Source organism: Rattus rattus, chromosome 12, assembly GCF_011064425.1.
Source record: "Rattus rattus isolate New Zealand chromosome 12, Rrattus_CSIRO_v1, whole genome shotgun sequence".
Classification (NCBI taxonomy): domain Eukaryota; kingdom Metazoa; phylum Chordata; class Mammalia; order Rodentia; family Muridae; genus Rattus; species Rattus rattus.
The window spans coordinates 49725832-49746273 of record NC_046165.1 but is presented as its reverse complement, the minus strand read 5'-3'; the positions used below and the strand labels follow the sequence as shown (position 1 = coordinate 49746273).

The 20442-nt window shown below is 44.3% G+C and overlaps 1 protein-coding gene across 1 annotated transcript in view; it reads left to right on the top strand.

Moving 5' to 3' along the window:
- Positions 1 to 1205: 1205 nt before the first annotated feature.
- Htr2a (5-hydroxytryptamine receptor 2A) overlaps positions 1206 to 20442 on the top strand; it is a 66267-nt gene continuing 47030 nt past the window's right edge. The window contains 3 exon segments of the mRNA XM_032917716.1: positions 1206 to 2415; positions 2418 to 2720; positions 5398 to 5598. Coding sequence (XP_032773607.1) covers positions 2376 to 2415; positions 2418 to 2720; positions 5398 to 5598 — 544 coding nt within the window. The 5' untranslated portion in view covers positions 1206 to 2375.

Sequence of the window (20442 nt, the reverse complement as noted above, 5' to 3'; positions counted from 1 at the left end):
GAACATCCTATAAGCCAGGCATGGGCTAAACATTCATGCATATTATCTTATACCTCACTGTAACCCAGGGATGATGAAGCTAATAACGCCCTGGGAGTGGGGAGCAGTGGGCTCTAAAGGCAGCTGAGTTAGGTTATACGTGTTACAAAGCTGGATTCTGAACCAAAGGTCTGTGACCCTCACACCTACTCTGTACACACGGGACCGCAGCCTAGTCACAGGTAGGCGATCTGGGAAATAACGTCCCTGCCCAGGAAGAGCAGAAGGGCTCCTCACTGTGGGCTGGGCAGAGGAGAGCTGAGAACTGTGCGTGGGATGGGAGCGATGCTGGGAACCTAGAGGCAGAGGCAGGGAGCAGGGATGAAGGGCCAGGTGGACCATATGCTGAGTCCATGAGCCCTAGGAGGAGGGGTCAGGATGGATCCTGGGTCACGGACAAAAGGATCTAGAAGGCAACTAGACATTTAGCTCACTGCCATGAGAACACACTGAAGGCCTGGGAGTGGCTGAACTGAGAGTGTAAAAGATAAACAGAGAAAAATTAGGTGGACAGAACCCCCAAAAGTCCCTGGTGTCCAGGAAATAATCGGTTTTCTTATCTGTCATGAGTACATCTATCTTCCTTTAAGGACCACTTGGGAGAGGGCCTCTTTTTCATCGAGTCACTTTATCATTAGGGTCACTTCTGGAAGAAATAAAAATAGAACAAAACCCTTCACTTTCTAGCATGAAGTTTTCAATTACTTCTCGGCAACCTTTTTCAGACGAAGAAAAGTAAGCTAGTTGCGAGATGTAGACACATAACAACAGTGCGTGTGCTTTAACTAACTAAAAATTGTTCTAATAGTTTTATCAGTTATTGCCACAGATTTCCTGACTCCTCTGAACGTGTGTCACCACTGTCAGCCATCCCTCCTGGACACATAACCACTGGCGTGGCTGGAAGTGCCAGATGCTCCTAGATCCCAGGACGTGCGGTTTCCTAGCCTTATGTATCTTCTCCCACTTCATCCCTCAGCCTAAAATATGACTGCCATGTAGCCGCCGGCCTGCCATCCCCTAGGCTGTCTCCCCATTCTCTCTTTTTTATGGAAAGGTTCTCAATTAACCTGTAGCAGAAAGAAGAATGGGGGCGTGCCGGGGGAGGGGGCGGTTTGGTCCGCCCTTCCTGGCTGTCGCCACCTTGCAGGTTGTGACACAGTGACAGAGGGAGGTCTGAGGAAGGAGGCAACCAGGAGCTGCTTATTCTTGTGGAAATCCCGGAGCCTCCTGGTACAGACAGCGTTTCCTACTTTCCCTGCGGCTCTTTTGTGTGACTTTGAGAGGGGCTCCCTGGTGACTGATTCCTCTCTGTGCACTCGCCTCAGCGAGCAGCCAGGCTCTGGGAGGGAGGACCCAAGCTCAGCAGTGGCAGAGGCAGCCAGCACAGACCTCAACGGTGCTGGAACCGGCATGCGGTTTTTGAAGTCAGCAAAACCAGAAATCAAATTACTATCATCTTATGCTGCTGGAAGCTTAAAGAGAGGGGATTCCACACTGGCTCAGTCACCATGCGACAGGCGAGTCACAGGATAGCGGACCCTGGCGACAACGAATGTAAGTTCCTGGGCTGCTGTCTTTTACTGCTGTGGGATTTTCTTTCTGCTTAAAGTCACGCTTGGCCACGATGCCGTCATTGCCGTGAGAATTTCTGATGTGGAAAGTTCTGCTGCTCTTCGGCTCGCGTTTTCCTTTCATTAACTAAGCCAGAAATACAAGCTCAAATTCCTGACCGCGGCTGAGGCACTTCTGCCTGAGACTAAGAAGGGTTAACCCAAGAATATTCAGTTAGGATGGCATTAACACTGTGTAGGTTTTTAATTGACTTCCTTAATTGATATAGAGGGCACACTGCCCTCCCTCCTCGTTTGGATCTCATGCTGTTTTAACTTTGTGATGGCTGAACTCTTGGAAGCAGCATATTCAACCCGAGAATTAGCTGAAAGATTTTCACCGGATACAAAACTTTTCTTCCTTAACCAGGAACACGTTTGTGTCCCCGAATACTCAAAGTGCTTTTTTGGCCTTTGCTTCCGTGAGAAGTTACAGCTCAGCCGTGGGCTCTCCCTAGCACCGTGAAGGGAGGCATAATCAAGAGGCATCACACTTCTGTAACTCTTACTATGGAAGAGGAGAAGACAGCCAGAGGAGCCACACATGTTCTCTGCTTCAGCACGTCCTAGTGCCAGGGCACGAAGATGAATGGTGAGCCCAGGCTATGACTCGATAGTCTCTCCACACTTCATCTGCTACAACTTCCGGCTTAGACATGGAAATTCTTTGTGAAGACAATATCTCTCTGAGCTCAATTCCAAACTCCTTAATGCAATTAGGCGATGGCTCGAGGCTCTACCATAATGACTTCAACTCCAGAGATGCTAACACTTCGGAAGCATCGAACTGGACAATTGATGCTGAAAACAGAACCAACCTCTCCTGTGAAGGGTACCTCCCACCGACATGCCTCTCCATTCTTCATCTCCAGGAAAAAAACTGGTCTGCTTTATTGACAACTGTCGTGATTATTCTCACCATTGCTGGAAATATACTGGTCATCATGGCAGTGTCCCTAGAGAAAAAGCTGCAGAATGCCACCAACTATTTCCTGATGTCACTTGCCATAGCTGATATGCTGCTGGGTTTCCTTGTCATGCCTGTGTCCATGTTAACCATCCTGTATGGTGAGTGGGGTTAGCATGTCAGCCGTCCCTACGGTAGTCCCCAAGAGCTTGTGCATGCTGTTAGCGGAGGGACTGGGGCTCCGGAGAGAAATAAACAGACAGCTTTGTTTTAGCCTTAAAATTCTATTTTTCCTTGAGAGAGAAAAAAAATCAGACAGCCTAGTACCTGATCATTGGTGAGTTTGTGCCTTAGAGTGGATGCATTTTGTAGAGAAATTATTATCTATGTTCCAATACTCCGTGAGTATAATTTAACTATCATTTCAGGTCTGTCCATTTTTTTTTTTTTTTTTTTTTTTTTTTTTTTTTTTTTTTTTTGTTTTATCTTTCTCACCCAGTTCTCAGCACTTCTAATGGAGTGGTTAAAACCTTCCCAATTACCTTGGAACATTTGCAGAGAGAGCATTAGTGCCGGAGTGGGTTTAATGTTAAAATATTCAGAGTCTCCATTAGAATAAATGAATTACTCTGGTTTTAATTGCTCCCTGTCCCTAGCCCAGAGAAGAAAGCCTTTGGGTTATACCCTCAAGTCTTTAAAAATGTATACACATAAACTCCTCCTGTCTGGTTTTCGAGACGGATGGAGAACAAACTGAAAGCTCTTAGTCTCGCTCTCTTTTCGATCCAGTTTGACAGTGTCAAACTTCTCAGGAAGTCAGCAAACACTGGGACAGCTTTCATGGGGGAGCAGAATGTGACATTCTTTCAAAGTATGACTAAAACAGCCAGATCTCTCCTAACAATGAGCAGATGAAAGAATATTTGCACTGCTGGCACATGTACTCGGCAGTCACCGGACCTACAGGCAGTTTTAGGGACACCTTTAAAGGAGAATTTTCTGGCCAAGTTCTAGAGGCTACAATCTGATCATGTCCATCCAGCCCCAAAAAGCTTCAAGGAAGAAGGAATATCAAGCATCCATTTGCCCTGGCTTGACCATTGAAATGACACACCCAAATAATTCCATTAAATTTGCTTATCATATCTCAGCCACTGGAGAGAGGCTCTCACTTCCTAAAACCCTGGCCAACCCTCAGAGGCAAACCCTACTATAGGGTGGGAGGGGTGACTCTGCAAGAACCCAAAACCGCAGCAGGAAGTCAGAGTGACCTGCTGGGCAGCAGGGGTAGCCCTGGCCACGTAGGAAGTGCAGCAGGTCCCTGGACTCAGCTCAGGGTACAAGGCTGCCCCCTAGTGACGACTTCTGGGTATGCAGCCTATACTTGCCCAGAGTCTACTTGACATTTAACCAGGCTGGTCCTAGCACACGAGTCACAAATCTGTCTTGCACAAGTATTCTCTTCTTACCTCTTGGTAAGAAACTTTGAGGGGAGAAGTTTCTTTCCTGAAAATAACTAGCAGGTTTTGGATTAGACTTAGGACCAGCATCCTTTCCTTCTCTGAATACCCCTGGAGGCCTTAAGACAGAAATAAGACTTGTGGAAGAGGAGGGCCTGCTCACCCTCAGCTCTGTACTATCCTAAAGGAAGTACTGATCTCTAATCTTCCTTCCCATTTGCAGGCATACGCAATATTGTTGCTCCTTCTGTTAGCAGAACAAATTGATAGTTTATCCAAGTGTTTGATCCTCTCCAAAACACTCAGGGAGGAGCAGGGCACTTCGTTTATGTCGCCAAGGCATCTTCCATCTTCCTAAGGCAGCAGAGAACCTGCCAAGCTTCCTGCATTGGACTCTGGGAAGTTTTAAAATCCTCTGATGTCGAGCCCCCACCTCTAGCTGCCCTCCAGAGAGAATGATTTAACTGGGCCCAAAGCTATACTGGTTGGTTATGATGCTCAGGGAGACGTCGGGGGTGGGGGGTGCCAACACCAGCCTCAGCAGTATGATTTCTAAGTTGTATAGAAATGCACATTTTCCAACCTGCTCCAAGCTTATTGGACCAGAATCACCAAAGGCAGGTCCCCACAAAAACCAGCTGTCACCTATGGTTTGAGCACTGCCCCGAGACAAAGCTCCAAGGTCAGATGCCCTTCTTCACCATCCTTAACTTTTCTCACGTGCCCCAAATTTGAGCTTAATAAGACATTAAGGGACTATGCACTATAGGTAGAGAGTCAAGAGATTTGAAGCCATTTCGTCCCACGGTCACTAATTGCCTGCCTGTGTGAGACTGACTAAACATGTCTTAAGAGTGACTAAGATTGGGGTTGGGGATTTAGCTCAGTGGTAGAGCGCTTGCCTAGGAAGCGCAAGGCCCTGGGTTCGGTCCCCAGCTCCGAAAAAAAGAACCAAAAAAAAAAAAAAAAAAAAGAGTGACTAAGATTGGACTAGCCACAGGGACAATCATATGGATAAATAAAGGCTGTACGTGACTGGCACATCAATTAAGGGGCTCAGAACATAACTTTGGATGGATTGTTAAATAAAAGTGGTTTGCCAGGTAAAGGGGAAAAGAGACTCATCCAAGAGGAAAAACCAAGTTCCTCCTTCATTCATGTAATTCCGCAGTCCAGACACCTTCAAACCTGAGCTCCCCTGTCCGTGCTGTCACAGTGCACACTTACTGTTTGTTCAAGTATCAAAACTCTCTTGTAGCCCCTTGCCTGTCACCTACACTTGGTCCCCAAGTTGTAAACAGTTGTCCTGGGGTATAGATCAATCACACGCTGCAGAAAGCTTGAAGCTACTCACTGATGCTAAACTTCTGCCCCACAGGGTACCGGTGGCCTTTGCCTAGCAAGCTCTGTGCGATCTGGATTTACCTGGATGTGCTCTTTTCTACGGCATCCATCATGCACCTCTGTGCCATCTCCCTGGACCGCTATGTCGCCATCCAGAACCCCATTCATCACAGCCGCTTCAACTCCAGAACCAAAGCCTTCCTGAAAATCATTGCCGTGTGGACCATATCTGTAGGTAAGCTGAACCATCAAGTAGGGTTGCATTTGAAACTAGAGTCTGTCCTTTCCCAGGAGACGGGTCCCACGTGGTTGCGCTGAAACCTGACCCTCTAAGTCTGTTGTTTCCTGTTTGCAAGGTGTGTCTCCAGTTCATGATTATCGGAAGGGAGAATCTGCGATGTCAATGGCTGACAGCACGTGTTGGTATTGTCTTGCACATGTAAGAAACTGCACACTAGCAGCCTGAGGCAGGAGTGCCTGTGTTCTTTCTCACATCCAGTACTCTAAGCCCGGGGTCTCCCAGAAACCTGAATTTGTCATTACTGGACTGTGATTGCTAAGGAATGTGGGCACTTGTCCCAGACAGCATAGGCCTTTTAGGAGGACGATCCAGAAAGGGGCATCAGCTGAGGACAGAGGGAAATGGCTCAAGGGCTGGGGCATTGTAGCCACCTGGTAACTCTGTGGCCTTTCTTCCTCCTGTGACATCCACACCAAAGGATTCCAAGCCACTTCAGTTAGGCCGGATTACACACACTCACCTCTTGCTAATATTGATCTTCTGTCACCATAGTCGGATCTAAAGGGGCAGCTCTCAGGCAGCAAAGTCAATTTCACCTGTCCCCTCAAAATACTTAGTTTGTAATCAAAGATTCCCTGAGACCTGCTGTAGAATCTCAAAGCTTCTCAGACGGAAGTGCTGTATTTGCTAAGGCCCTTGGGTTCCTACTTCCAGGAAAGACTGCAGGATTTGATGGTAGGTTAAAATTCCAGAACTCATTTGATGCTACTCACCCACTTTGTAATTTAAAATACCTATTAACGGGGTTGGAGAGATGGCTTAACTTTAGAGCTCTTGCTGCCCTTGCAAAGGATCTGTTTTGATTTCCAGCATCTACCATGATGGCTCACCACCCAGTTCCAAGAGATTCATCACCCTCTTCTGACCTCTTAGGGCATCAGGAACACGCATGTGTGCAAACATACAGGAAGGCAAAACTCCCATAACAGATAAAGTAAAAGCAATTTTTAAAATAGCTATTAGCAAGCACAGTTTGTGCTCATTCGTTTCTTTCCTGCTAATAACAGGAGTTAATGTGACATCGTCTCCACTTTGTAGAAGAGGAAACACGCGTGTTCTAAAAGGGGTGTGTGCAGCAAGTGTGAGCACAGTGAGAACCCTCTGGCTCTGATGGTAACAGTGATAAGTTATGTGTTACACAGCATCTTTGCACATTTTGGGAAAAACCTCATCTGTTTTTCAGCCTTATGTTCTCACTAGAGGTCGGCAGCACAGACCATTGTGTTTGTTTGATAAGTTGGGGAACCTCAGGAAGTAGGAGTTGTGGTTTCCTGTGTCACATGTCTGACTCACTAGCGCTATAGGCTTCTGGCATGGAGCCCTGCTCTTTCTGCTGAGTGTACCACACCTTCCTTAGCTGACAGCTTCTGTTCCAAGAAAATGCTGCTGGCATTAATCTGGGCAACTCAGGGCTCGCCCCACCCGGAACAGGAAGGTAAAGCGGCCAGCAGGTATCCAACCGAGCTGCTTGTAACCACTCTGGAGAACCCTTAGGTTTAAATGACTGAGTGATCCTAAGAGAGGTCCATGGTTGAGGACCACGAGCCAGATTATCAGAGAAGGGAACAAGGACAAAGGGTCAAGTGCAATTCGTGCAGCAAAGTTCACTGCATAGACTGTCCCTCTGGCCATGCAGAAACTGAAGTGACCCATCACCTTTTCTTCTCGTGTATGTGTGTGTGTGTGTGTGTGTGTGTGTGTGTGTGTACATGTATAGAGGTTTCTGTGTCTGCACATTCAATGCAGTGGCCTAAGGCTGACGCCAACGACCTTCTTTAGTTTATTCTTTATAAGGCGGGTCTCTCGCTGAACCCAGAGCTTGTCAATCTGACTAGTCTAGTCAGACTTTGCTCCAGGGGTCCTGTCTTTGCCTCCTGAGGGCTAGCATTCCAGGTAGCGCAGCTAACATTTATGTGAGTGCTGAGAATCTAACTCTGGCCTTCACATTGTACGGCAAGGACTTGTACCCACTGAGCCATCTCTCTAGTCCCAGAGTCTACTATATTTCACCCTTGGCCAAAACAACTCCCATCTCTTTCAACCTTCACAACGACACCATTAACAAAAGTTAGAGATTCTGACCATTGTACAGACCCAGCCATGTACAGAGCACCTTGCAGATAAGTCCTTTACGCAGGATAGCAGCACTTAGAGCCAAGAGTCATCTCGGGCCAATCCAGTTCTGTACTTTATCTACCACCTAATAAGGCTGTCTGCCCTAGCTCTTTCTGGCCGTCATCCCAGAAGGAAGACAGGTTGGAATGGTTGTAGGGACGCTGACCAATGGACATCATTAAAAAAGTATCATTCAGAAATTATCATCCCTCCGTCCTGTGGATATTCTAGAGTAAACCAGATGACTAGTGTGTGTTCAAATGTCTCTCCCAGTGTGGTAGAAGACACTTAAACCTAACAAAACTAGAGGTCACCCAACCTTGTAACTACCTGTGAGGTGGTCTTCTGAGAAACAATCAGATAAGAAATGCTAAAAATAAAATGTCAGTTCTCCCCTGACTCCCAGAGAAGCTCAGCTCTCTTCTTCCTGACTTTTCTTCTCTTGCTTCTGCTTCTACTGTTTTGTTTGGGTCTGAGGTTTCAGTTTGCCCTGCATGTGGATTTATATGTGGATCCTTAGTCCATCTGCAATTATTTCCTGTTGTTTTGTTTTGCTTTGTTTTTAATCCTGTATAGTCAACAAATGAAACTGATTTCAAGATGTACACTGTGGTGATTGAACGTACAAAAATTTTGTAAAGTAATACCATAATTAAATTAGTCCATTCCTCAATCCTCTCACCAAGACGCCTTGTATTTTGCAGTCAAAACATGGAGGAAATTACAAGAGCAGAACTAGCAAATGTAGACACCACATCCTTCACTAGGTCCCTGGAACTAACCCATCTCTCACCACCACTACCTGTTTCTGATAATGGAACCAGTCTTATCGGAGAGGAACTATTCTAAGAAAATGGTTCTACCCTCACTTCTGGCTAACAGATTATTTAAACATGAAACCCATTGGATCAACATTTCCCAGAGTCCCATGCTGAGAGAAGGGAAAGACAGAAAGGAAAGAACTTGCAACTCCGGAAGAGAACTCACTAGTCTTATATCTTCTCAGACTCCTTTGCAGGGCAGACCAGAGCCAGGCAACAATGCTCAGTGCTGGGTGAGCCATGCTTTGATCAGGGCTGTTTAATGATACATCTTACCCTCTATTGAAATTAAAGCTCATGGCACGATCTCAAAGACGGACTTGGGGGTCACTGGACATTGTTGTCTTTTGCAAGCTATCCATGAGGACTAAGTTCCCTTCCTCTGCATCTCTGGGTCTTTTTAATTGGCATGTCACTTGTTGGAAGCTGCCGGAGCCCAGATTTTTACCCTAAAATCCCTGCTAGCAGTAAGTGTCTCCCTACTGTTTCTATAAATCCACCCTTTCTTAGATTCCATGTATGAGTGAGATCATTTGTCCTTATTATGCTTTCAAAACTTATGCACACTTTTGGAAACGGGAAGATTTCTTTTCTCTGGCTACATAGTACAGAATTCTATTTGTATACAACCTACTTTGCTTTTGATTACAGTTAAGGATTTTACAGACTATTGTAGAACTTTTCTTCAGCTTATATATATTCCACTTTCTTGATAACTTGATGAATATAGAGCTAATCTTGTATTTGTACAATTTCTTTTCCTAGCTTCCTTATGTGAAGTTCAGAGGTGGTCATTTTTTCCTTTGAAATCTTTATATAAGAAAGAAGTATGTATAGAACTTAGTCCTACCTCTCTGGTGCCATTTAACATATATATATATATATATATATACATATACATATATATACATATATATATTTAATCTTCATTTACACTATCTACCCCTCTATGGGTTATTAGCTACACACAAATAATTTTATCTGTCATACTGATCTCTAACTTTACCAAATGCTCACTTCATTTCTAAAGATGTTTCTTGCCTTAAAAATCAACTCTGGAGATATTATGTTTATGCCAGATTTCCCTTGATCATCATTTGTCTGACTGTATTTTACTCTATCCTGGTGTTGAACTATAACTTTGTATTTTAAATGTGCTATCAGGACGGAAGCACAGTTTCTGAAAATGCAATCCATCTTTGTCTTTAAACAATTTTTATGTATGTGTAGGGTATGTGTGTGTGTGTGTGTATGTTGTATGTGTATGTGTGTGTGCACGTGCAAGTGTGTATGTTGTGTGTATGTTGTGTGTGCATGTGTGTGTATGTGTGTGTATGTTGTGTGAGTGTGTGTGCGTGTGTGTATGTTGTGTGTGCGTGTGTGTGCGTGTGTGTGTGTGTGTGTGTGTGTGTGTGTGTGTGTGTGTGTGTGTGTGTAGATAAGTGCATTGAATACAGGTGGCTGTGGAGAGTAGAGATGTCAAGTCCTTTGGAGCTGGAGTTACAGACAATTGTGAGATGCCTGACATGGATGCTGGGTCCTCTGGAAGACCAGCAATTGCTCAGACTGCTAAGCCATCACTCCAGCCCCATCTTTGTCTCCAGATGGAGTGTTTAGTTCTTTTATGGCTGATATCAGCCAATCTCTCACTGTTCTTCTTTTGAAATGATCAGAACTGTCATTTACCCTTCTCTGTAAGCTTATTAATTACCTATTCTTTTACATTCTCTTAGCAAGAACAAAATGCTTTTTTATTTTTTAATCATAGAGAGCCTAAAACAAGTGATTTTACACTTCTTAGAAATGCAAAACCTTGAGAACACTTTAACTTCACTTGCCCTGACATCCTTTTGTGTTTGTACATATGGATGAATAAGACCCAAGACGCCATCGCAGCTGCCCTGCGGACTGGGCGTGTTTTCCATGTGCAAACTGTCCCACTGCCACGTGCCACTTTCTTCCCTTCTGCACTTCTGCCTGGGTCTGCAGCCTCACTCCTGCCGACGGCCACACAGTGCCATGCTTTTACTTGGCTCTCCATCTCTGTAGCTCTAGGTCGCTCTGCTTTACCTTCATTTAAAGCACACACTGTACAGTACAGACCCAAACTGACCTGGCGACTCGGACCCAGGACGCCACCTGCTTGAGATTCTGTTGTCAGAAGAGCACAAATCCAAGGCCCACCTGGGCAACTTATGAGAACTTGTCATTAAAAAATAATAATCTTAGTCTGTAGCTCAATGGTAGAACACCTGTCCAGCATATGAGAGGATCTGGGTTCAATCCCAGATTAGAAGTGGCTGTTGGCACCAGAATCTGTAACACAGATAAATAAACAAAGGAAGGAAGGAAGGAAGCAGTCTCTCTCTTCAAGAACTCTCTCCATGGCCATCTGAATCTCTAGATTATTTTAGTTTGTAGTTTGTAAGAATTCGGCTGTCTGGGTGTCTCCATCCGTATTTTAGCGATTTTCTTAAGTGCTGCCCGGAAGTGGGTTATGTTTGTCTTCATCCTGAACTTGGTGTGTGTGGATTCTTAACCTTGATGTTCAACGTCACCTTGTCGTCATTTTGGAAAACTCATAAGCCATATTATCACACCCGCTCTGTGCTTTCTTGCCCTTGATCTGAGGCTCTAGCTTGTGCCCATGGAACTCTGGCCCATGTTTCTCAGGACTCGGTTTCCACATTCTCTCCCTCCTGCTCTCTTCTTGCTTCGATCTGTGTAACAGAGTCTTGTGACACCGGCTATTTCCAATCTACTGCCAAACCTGTCTAGTGTGTTCTCATAGACTGCGTTTCAGTTACTGGATTCTTAAATTTTCCTTGTTTGATTAGTTAGCAGAGTTCAGTTTTTCAAACATCCTCTACCTTCCCATCTATCAAACGGCAATCACTGTTTTCTGGATACCTGATACCTGGTGATTCTTGACCCCTGGTTTGCCCTGGCCTTCCTTACTTTTTTGAGTTGCTATACCTAGATTTTTTAAAATTGCATTGTGTGATCTTGTGTAAAAGCCTTGTAGCTTGTGGACTGATATTAGCTCTCAGCACAGGTGAATCCATGAGCATTAGCAGACCTGGTACATGTGTGTGTAATGTGCATGTGTGTGCATGCATGGGCAGGAGCCCCTCAACCCAATCATACTACTTATTTTAAGCAGTGATCTCAAAGGAACTGACTGCTTTCCTGCTGTCACCTTACACTCCCTCTGTATCCCCCTACGATGACAGGTGAAAACCTGATCTGTCTTGACTTTAAGAGCTCTGACCTCAGCTCTCGTATCCTCAACCCACAATATGGCTGTAAACTCATTCAACCTCTGACAGATCAGTGAGTGCTTCAGAAGCAAGATGGCCCCCTACCCTGAGGCTCAGGCCCTTCCCTTCTGAGCTAGCAGCCCTCACTCAGAGGCCAGTCTGCACCCTTGCCGTCCTCTTCGCTCTATACCAACACCAGCACGCCTCCTTCTGCTTGGTCCTCTCCAGCCTATCTTCCTGTCTCTTCATTTTAACCCAGTTTGCTTCATTGCCTTATATACATCTCATACTTGGGGGTGAATTTTATTCTTTCTCGAAATATGACAGCAAATGTCTTTAACACTGAACGTTAGCCTGTCCACATTCACCACGACAGTTGGTATCATTAGTTTCCTGTTGTCTGTGTGTGTTATACCTGTTTTTCTGTCATTCTTTCAAGCTGCTCCCCTTTCCCCTTCTTACCGAACTGCAAATGCTTTTTGTAATTTCCTTTATCCCTTCCCACTTACTATAACTTCTACTGGATTTTTCTTCTCATTCCTCTCCCAATCTAAATCTTATCCGAGATGAGTATTCCAACCTTTCTACTTAGGAGCATAAAGTGGGACTCTCAATTTCTCTCATCTGCCTGTATCCCCAGGTCATCATTGTTGTTGCTGCTGTTGTTGTTGTTGCTGCTGCTGTTGGTGGTGGTGGTGGTGGTTGGTTGTTTGTTTCTCAGAATTTTTAGCTCATCTAAGTGGTGCAACGGGCCTTTTAACACAGGTCACAAAGTTCAGCAACCATAAAGATAAATAGAGGCATAATGAATTCTGTAGAAAATGGTTGGTATGACTAAAATGATCGTGAGCAAACTCAAAAAATACTTAGACTCACAGACCAAAAACTGTTCTTTTTAAGAGGTAAAATACACTTAGATCTTGATTTTTTCTTAAGGACAAATAATCCAGTAAGGAAAGAAATAAAACAAATAAATGGGCAATTTTCAGAAATATAATTTGAAATAAACAGTAAGGGCCTGGGAACGTCGCTCAGGGGTCATGGAGACATGGCAGGAGCATGCCGTGGCTTTTCACTCGCTGGCCAGCCAGCCAGCTCGACCAAAGATGCCCCACCCCCACCCTCGCACACTGCATGGTGACCTTGGCACCGTGTGTACACCCACAGTCCCAGTGTGACAGGGGAAAGGATTCGCTCTTGTACAACCTTGCTAAAGCTATTAAAAGCAGACACCTGCCCTGCTTGACAATTTTTTTCCTAGAAAAATAAAAGTAGTCGTAGAGTGCTCGGCTCCTCTCAGTTGAGATTGGGTTGATTTATTCTCTACTTCAGGACCGTTTGAAGCCCTCAGAGTCACTGATTAGGGCATCGGATATTCAAGCAGAGTCTCCTGAGACATGTCTATAGGGTTAATGCAGAGCTCAGGTTGTGGCTATGAACTGATTCTGATTGTTAAGAAGGCTGACGGTGTTAGCCATGATCACAGGAGACAGGAAACTGAAGAACTTCTCATTTACAGAGTCCGAAATCCCAAAGAGTGGCAGAGCCACCATCCCCTCCTTCAGATCACATGGTTGTAGTCACCACGACCGTTACTTACAAGATGGTCTAGAGAACCAAGAAAGTCACAACTCCATGATGAATCAGAGAAGACTCCCGGAAGTGTTGGCCAGCCTTTGGGGCTTATGTCACAGATGCCAGCGTCCACCGCCTGCTCACGCAGCCTTTCAGTTCCCTGAACTGGGTAAACCCCATCATTTGCTCATTTCTTCCCCTTGCTTACTGCTATCAGCAGAGCCATTTTCTTGCTTGTCTAAACTTGCATCAACTAGGGAATTAGCATAATTACAAATCAACCCTGTGTCCCATCTGTAATATCTCTCTGAGTGAAGAAGAGAGACATCAAGTGTGGATTATAGCGTCCTTCTCAAACCCAATCCCCACAGCCAGAGGTAACTGTGACCCTGCTCTAATACATGAAGCGAGTGAGCTCTTTCCTTGATCACCTGGCTGATGCCATGGCAAAAAAATATATATGCTATTTATCTTGTTATTAGGCAAGATAAGCACGGGGAGGAAGGGTCTGCTTGCACACGGTCATTTGATGACAAGCACATGCGCCTCTTCTAGTCCATTCTCCAGAAGTAGAATTGCACCGCAGAAACGCATGTTCAACTCATGGGGTAATTTCGAAGTCCTAAATAGAAAGGTTTGCCTCCCAAGGCTGAGCACGACCGCCATTGTCTGTGCTGTTATTTCTGTAGTAGACAAAGGTAGGCTGGATGGCATTTAGTCAAGGCCTCCTTCCTCAAGGACTTGACGCAGAGACTACACCAGAGCTCAGGCTCTTGTATGAAGCCTCTTCTTTATTCAGAAGGAAGGGCTCCCTTCCCAGGATGCACACACGGGGACAGTGGGAACAGTGCAGCCTAACCGGTTTAATTCATCATTATTTTCACAGGAGACTTTTAGCATCTTTTTGTACACGTGCATTCCTACTTAGCCACACAGTGTATCCGTGCATTCCTCGTTAGTCACCCGGTGTATATGTGCATTCAGATAGCATGGCACCCCACAAATGTACATCTTTACATCCATCAATAATTTCAATTTAAAAAGAAAACCATGAGGTTTTGCCCTTTACACTTACAGAACACTCATAGGGAAGTTGGATCTGAAAATATTTCTAAACGGTCTTTCCGATAAGTGAACATCATCGACAGTTCCCAAGACAATGAATGACCAAAAGCAATTAAGGAACAAAGAGTTCATTTTTGGCTTAGCTACCATCTGGGGACAGCGTGTTCACATTTTTAAAGCAGACTCCCATAGGCTGTGACCGAAGCTGTATATCCTGGTACAGTCTAGCCCGGTCTTCAGGTTGCAATGCCTCCCTCCCCCTCCCCTTGCTTACAGGATTTCTACTTTTACCGCCCACCTCTAAGAAGCCTTCCTCAAGCTTCTCTTCTCTCCAGAAATTAGGTATTACCCTACTTTGGTTCTTCCTTCCACGCTCCTATCTCTTCACATCTTCCATTTATGTGATAATAATCTTACTTCCCTGTGAGGTCACAAGTTTCCAGAGAACAAGAAATAGAAAGCAATCTAAACAAAAGTAAAGTGTACTTCATCTTGCTCCCAACCCCTCTGATGATAGAAAACGCCTATCCAAGCACTCCGCTGAAAACTCATTTCTTCAGTCTGACACCGAGACACCTTTAAAAGAAATTGTATTTCTATGAGCTGTTTCCGAGCTATTTTTAGAATGTTTCCCTATACTTCAAGTAATAAAGACTAATAGTTATGCAAGAAAGGACTTGCTCCATTGTCCTACTCAGCATCGGACTGCTACGCTTATTAACAACGCCTAATTAGTAGCGGCTGTAAGAGAGCCACCCTCGGTGGGTGTTGCTCTGTTGTGCTCCTCATTTGCTGGGAAGCTTTCGTCTGGGGTTTTGAGATTTCTTCAGAAAGCATTTGGGAATCGTTCCTTTCAAAAGCGGGACTTCCCAGTTTGGAATCAAAGTGCTTTCTAAAAGATGTTGCTTTTTCAGTTGGGTAAACAGGTGAGGGGAGAATCAGAAAAAAGGAGAAATAGGCAAGCAGGCAGGCTTCTGTATCTAGTGGGTCTCCCGGGCAGGATGTTGGCAACTCACTTCTGCTTGTGGGATTGATTATCCCCTACCCACAGGATCATTTGGTTGGCAGAAACGGTCCATGTCTGGTTTACTCCTGATACTTGTATCCTTTATTCGGGAATGCCACCTTCTAAGGAAATTTGCAGGTCAAATTACAATTAAATTTTTATATTCTGAATGCGGAGTCCCCAAGATTTATTTTCTTGGGTCCTTCAACTCCATAGAACCCTTCCCCCTAGCAGGGGAATCCTCTCAAAGGTCACATTAAACAGCACTGCAAATGAGTGAGAGCCCACAGTTGGCAGGGGTCTGTATAAGCATGTGAGGGTACAAATGAGCACCCATCAGGTTTCACATGGAAATGCTCACAGACGGTTTTAAAATAAAAACCAGACATAGGGATAGGAGGGCTATGAGAGGACCACAGGGTGGATAGGCTCCCAAAATATTGCAGATGTGCATAAAATTGTCACAACTTAATTTTTAATAAAAATTGTTAAGTATGTAATAAGCACATTAAAAACCTGGAGACAGCTCCGGGCAGCAGAAAGTAGAATTTGCATTACGATCAACATATAGAGAACTCTGGCACGGCTTGGGGATCAGGAAAGATGGCCGAACAGGGAAAGGTTAAACTTGGATCTTGAACGGTGTACACAGGGTTGGCAAAAGAAAGGAAGAGGGAGGGAGAACTTTCAAGAAGAGATTGCTATGGGAAAGGGCACCACAAACAGAGTTTCTCAAAAAACAGATAGGGACACAGTGCTCAGCCTTGTCTTGTCCCCGCTTTTAGTGAGATTGCTTCAGGTTTCTCTCCATTTAATTTGATGTTGACTTGCTGTATATTGTTTTTATTATGTTTAGGCATGTGCCATGATCTCTCCAAGACTTTCAACATAAAGGGGTGTTGGCTTCTGTCAAGGGCTCCCCAAACCCCTGCAGGCTTCTAATGAGATGATCTTATGATTTTTTTTCCTTTGAGTTTGTTTATAGAGTGGATTACATTGACAGAGGATTCACCTAATCCTGTAAAGATTTGATGCCTCAGAGAAGGGGGATATGAGGGTGGGGAAGGCAGCCTCTCAGAGGCTGAGGACTGGGGAGGGGGTGAAGAACTCCAGGAAGTGGGGGACTACCAGGGAGACTCCAGTTGAGATGTAAATAAGTAAAATAATTAATTTTAAGTGGAAAATAAATAAATAAGTTATAATTTAGGGGTAAAGTGAGGCCTTACTGTTAGTCAAATTAATGTTTTAAGAAAAGTATAAAGGTACTCTTCATAAGTGATAAATTTTAACAGAAAAATAATCATTGACAGTGAAAAAATAAATTGTTTCAGGTTTATTTTATTTCATTCCAAGAAAATAAATGTGAAAAGCTCTATAAAATTTAAATAAAAATTTTCAGAAAAGAAAAATCAGTTCACTACAAAAGAGTCTCTCGGAGTACACAGACCACACTTCAGGGCAGGCCCCACGCCCAGTACAAAATGAACTCAATGATATTTGGGGAGGTTTTTAGTCCCATAATGCATTGTCGGGCATTTGGTATTTACCTTCCTAGTCGTATACACTGTGGGTTCTGGTTTTGTGTTTTTATGGGATTTCTGGGCAGACAAATGTGTGTCTCTACATCTGTTTCTTGTGTTCTTCTTTGGCTCTTCTTCTCCACTTGTTTTGTTCTATTCTATTTCGTTTCTTTTTATTTTATCTTATTTTAGTTTTATTAATTTTTATTAGATACTTGTGTTTTCTAATGAGAAAGAAAGGTGGGAATTTTGGATGGGTCAAAGGATCTGAGAGGACTTGGGGAAGGAAGAACTATAATCAGAATATATAGTATGAAAAAAATGAACTTTCTTAGAGACCCTGACAGAAGTCTTTTATAACTCCAATATTCTCTAGTCTTCTGCCATGGGTATCAGTGGTTGGTTACACAAATCCATTTATCTAAGGCCAGAATATTGTTCCCCTGGCACGCACAAGTCCAACTTGCCAGACTTGCCCTTCTCGAGCATCAACCATCTGCTATTTTTATATCCCAGTTCTAAGATTAACCCTGGCTCATACCAGTCACATTGTAAATTCTTGCTTGATGACATCTAGAGAGCGAAATATTTTTATCAGAAAACTTGCAGAATTCTTCTGCACAGGCTGTTCTAGGGAAGAAGCCGATGGGCACTTTCACTGGTCTATGATAAACCTTCAGAAGGAGGCAATTTTCTGAGGTCCCTGGGTTAGGGCCTCTGTCATTGGCATTGCTGTAAGTAGAAATTACAATGGTGTGTTTTAAAAGTGGCGTCCTGGAAGTGAATTTTCAAATTTACCTTTCTCATTCATTATTAACATCTAGCTCCAGTAGTTAGGTCCTTTGGCTGTGGTGAGGTGCAGAAATGTTAATAATCTTGTTACCTAACACATGAAAACATGTCCTTGAGTACTCTTAGGGTCAAAACCACTCAGCTTGCCACTCTTGGTATTTTCAAATTGTGTGTGAGTGGGGAGTGTGTGTGTGTGTGTGTGTGTGTGTGTGTGTGTGTGTGTGTGTGTGTGTGTGTAAATGAAGTCATATTATGAGGACCTTGAGTATTGGTCCTTGCTGCACACATTGCTTGAGATGGGTCTCTTGTTGTTCATAGGGAACCTTCTGTCTCCACTTCCCATACTCAATTAAGAGCACTGGGCTTACAGACAGGATTACAATGTCCAATTCTGTGTGCATCCTGGGGATCCAAACTCAGGTCCTCATGTCATGTGACAAGCACTTTACCCACTGAGCCATCTCCCTAGCTCATTCTTGGCTTATTAGAGTCTCTCTCAAATGTGGATTCTCTTCCTTTCTTCACTGCCTTCTGTGGAGCAGATTCACTACGATGCCTTTTCAACCCTTCCCCTTTTTTAAAGTACTAACCCTGCCACTCCAAAGATGCATGTGGGTGGTGATCTCTAACAGGGTACATTCCCAAGCCAAGTACATCACCAGGTGATCATACGCAGTGTGATACAAGAGGCAAAGAACTGCCTCCTATCTACTCCCTAACAGGTCAGTTCGTACATCTACCATTGGTAAACATGCTGACTAAAATTTTGCTTCCTCTGAAGAGAGATATTCAAGCTTGTCTTAAGTTAAAAGAGATGATCTCCAATTACCAGGTGTGCTGGAAGCAGGGTGACTCCATAGCTTGTGCTTTTATCTTAGATATAGTACTCCATATCGGGCCACATCTCTGTCCACCCCCTGCCACACACACGTGTATACATGATGCATTTGATGTTGGAGGCTTCTTCAGTTAACCAGAGGATCCTTTGTTTTGGTCGTAGTTGTTGTTGTTGTTGTTGTTGTTGTTGTTGTTGTTGTTGTTTCATGGTTCATTGAGTCCATTGCAAGAGGACAGTGAGCTAGGTGACTCTACCCAAGAGCCTTTGTATTCTCCACCATCCCTAACTCCCTACAGCACCTCTACCCCAGTCTTTCAGCCACTCTATCCCACCTTCGCCCTGAAGATATATACACAATGCTGTTAGGTGTTGGAGGTTCGTGACAAAAACAGCAAACTTTCCTTCTTATCATTATCTGTTTAGTAGATAGGTTTCCGAGATACACTCAAACATAGTAGCTTTGTCAGTTGGCTTCCCTGAAAGCTATGTATCATGGGCCTGAGCTAGACAGGAAGAAATAGAAGTATATGCACATACGTATTTAACCACAAATGGGGGACACATTTATGTTGCTGAATAAATGACAAGTGAGGGAAGAAAGGAGGGAAAATAAAGAGTGCCAACCAAGAGCTGAAAGAAGGGAGAAAATGTTTCCCCAGAGGCCCTTGTGTGTTTCCCTGATAAGGAAGTTGTTTCAACAGTCCAATGACTGCTTATGCCTGCCTGGGTGCATATGGGACCTTACTTGGAAAAGTACAACAAATGCGTCTGGATGAACATCTCCACCGTGGCTTTTCCAGTATTTTCACAGATTTAATGTTGGTTTCCTTGGAGACAGTTCTGGCAAAGCTGGCTGCAGACCGAAGCCAAGAATGAAAAATCATATAGCACAAGGACTTTGCCCTGAGACTGCGAGATGCACGCTGTCACTTTCCTTGCACCGTCTCTCCCTTAACGCAGGAGAGCCGCATGTTAACTCCACCAAGAACTGTCTTCGTTGTGTTAATGAGGTTATATCTCCAACCATTTCATCAGAGTAAGAGCAATCAATTGCAGAGACAGTGTGCACAGGGAATGCTCGGCAGGGGGATGGAGAGCTTAGATTCCAGTACAGCCTTCATGGCTCCTTGCCTCAAGCCCTTTCCACGGTCTATATGTAGCCATACCCACTCACCTGCATGCTTTAAAGCATTTTCTCTATTAAGTTTGGATAAATCATGTTAAGGAAGAGACTCCACAGGAGACTGTGACTGAACCATAAATGTGAATTCTTGCTGATGATCCAGACGAGTCTGAGTGGGACATAGATACAAAAATGATGGCCCCTGAGGACCTCTGCACCTTTGGGTAAAAACTTTCATCTCTTCAAAGCATGACTTCTTTGAAAAGTGCATAGTAGTTAGTGGAAAATGCATTTTCTTTTCTTTTTTCTTTCCTTTTCTTTTATTGGATATTTTCTTTATTTACATTTCAAATGGTATCCCCTTTCCCGGCTTCCCCTCTGAAACCCCCTATCCCATTCTCCATCCCCTGCTTCTATGAGGATGCTCCCCTACCTATCCACTCCCTGCCCTGGCATTTCCCTACACTGGGGCATCGAGCCTTCACAGGACCAAGGGCTTCTCCTCCCATTGATGCCCGACAAGCCACCCTCAGCTATATATGTGGTTGGAGCCATGGGTCTCCATGTGTACTCTTTGTTGGTGGTTTAGTCCCTGGAAGCTTTGGGGTGTCTGGTTGGTTGGTATTGTTCTTTTCATGGGGTTGCAAACTCCTTCAGCTCCTT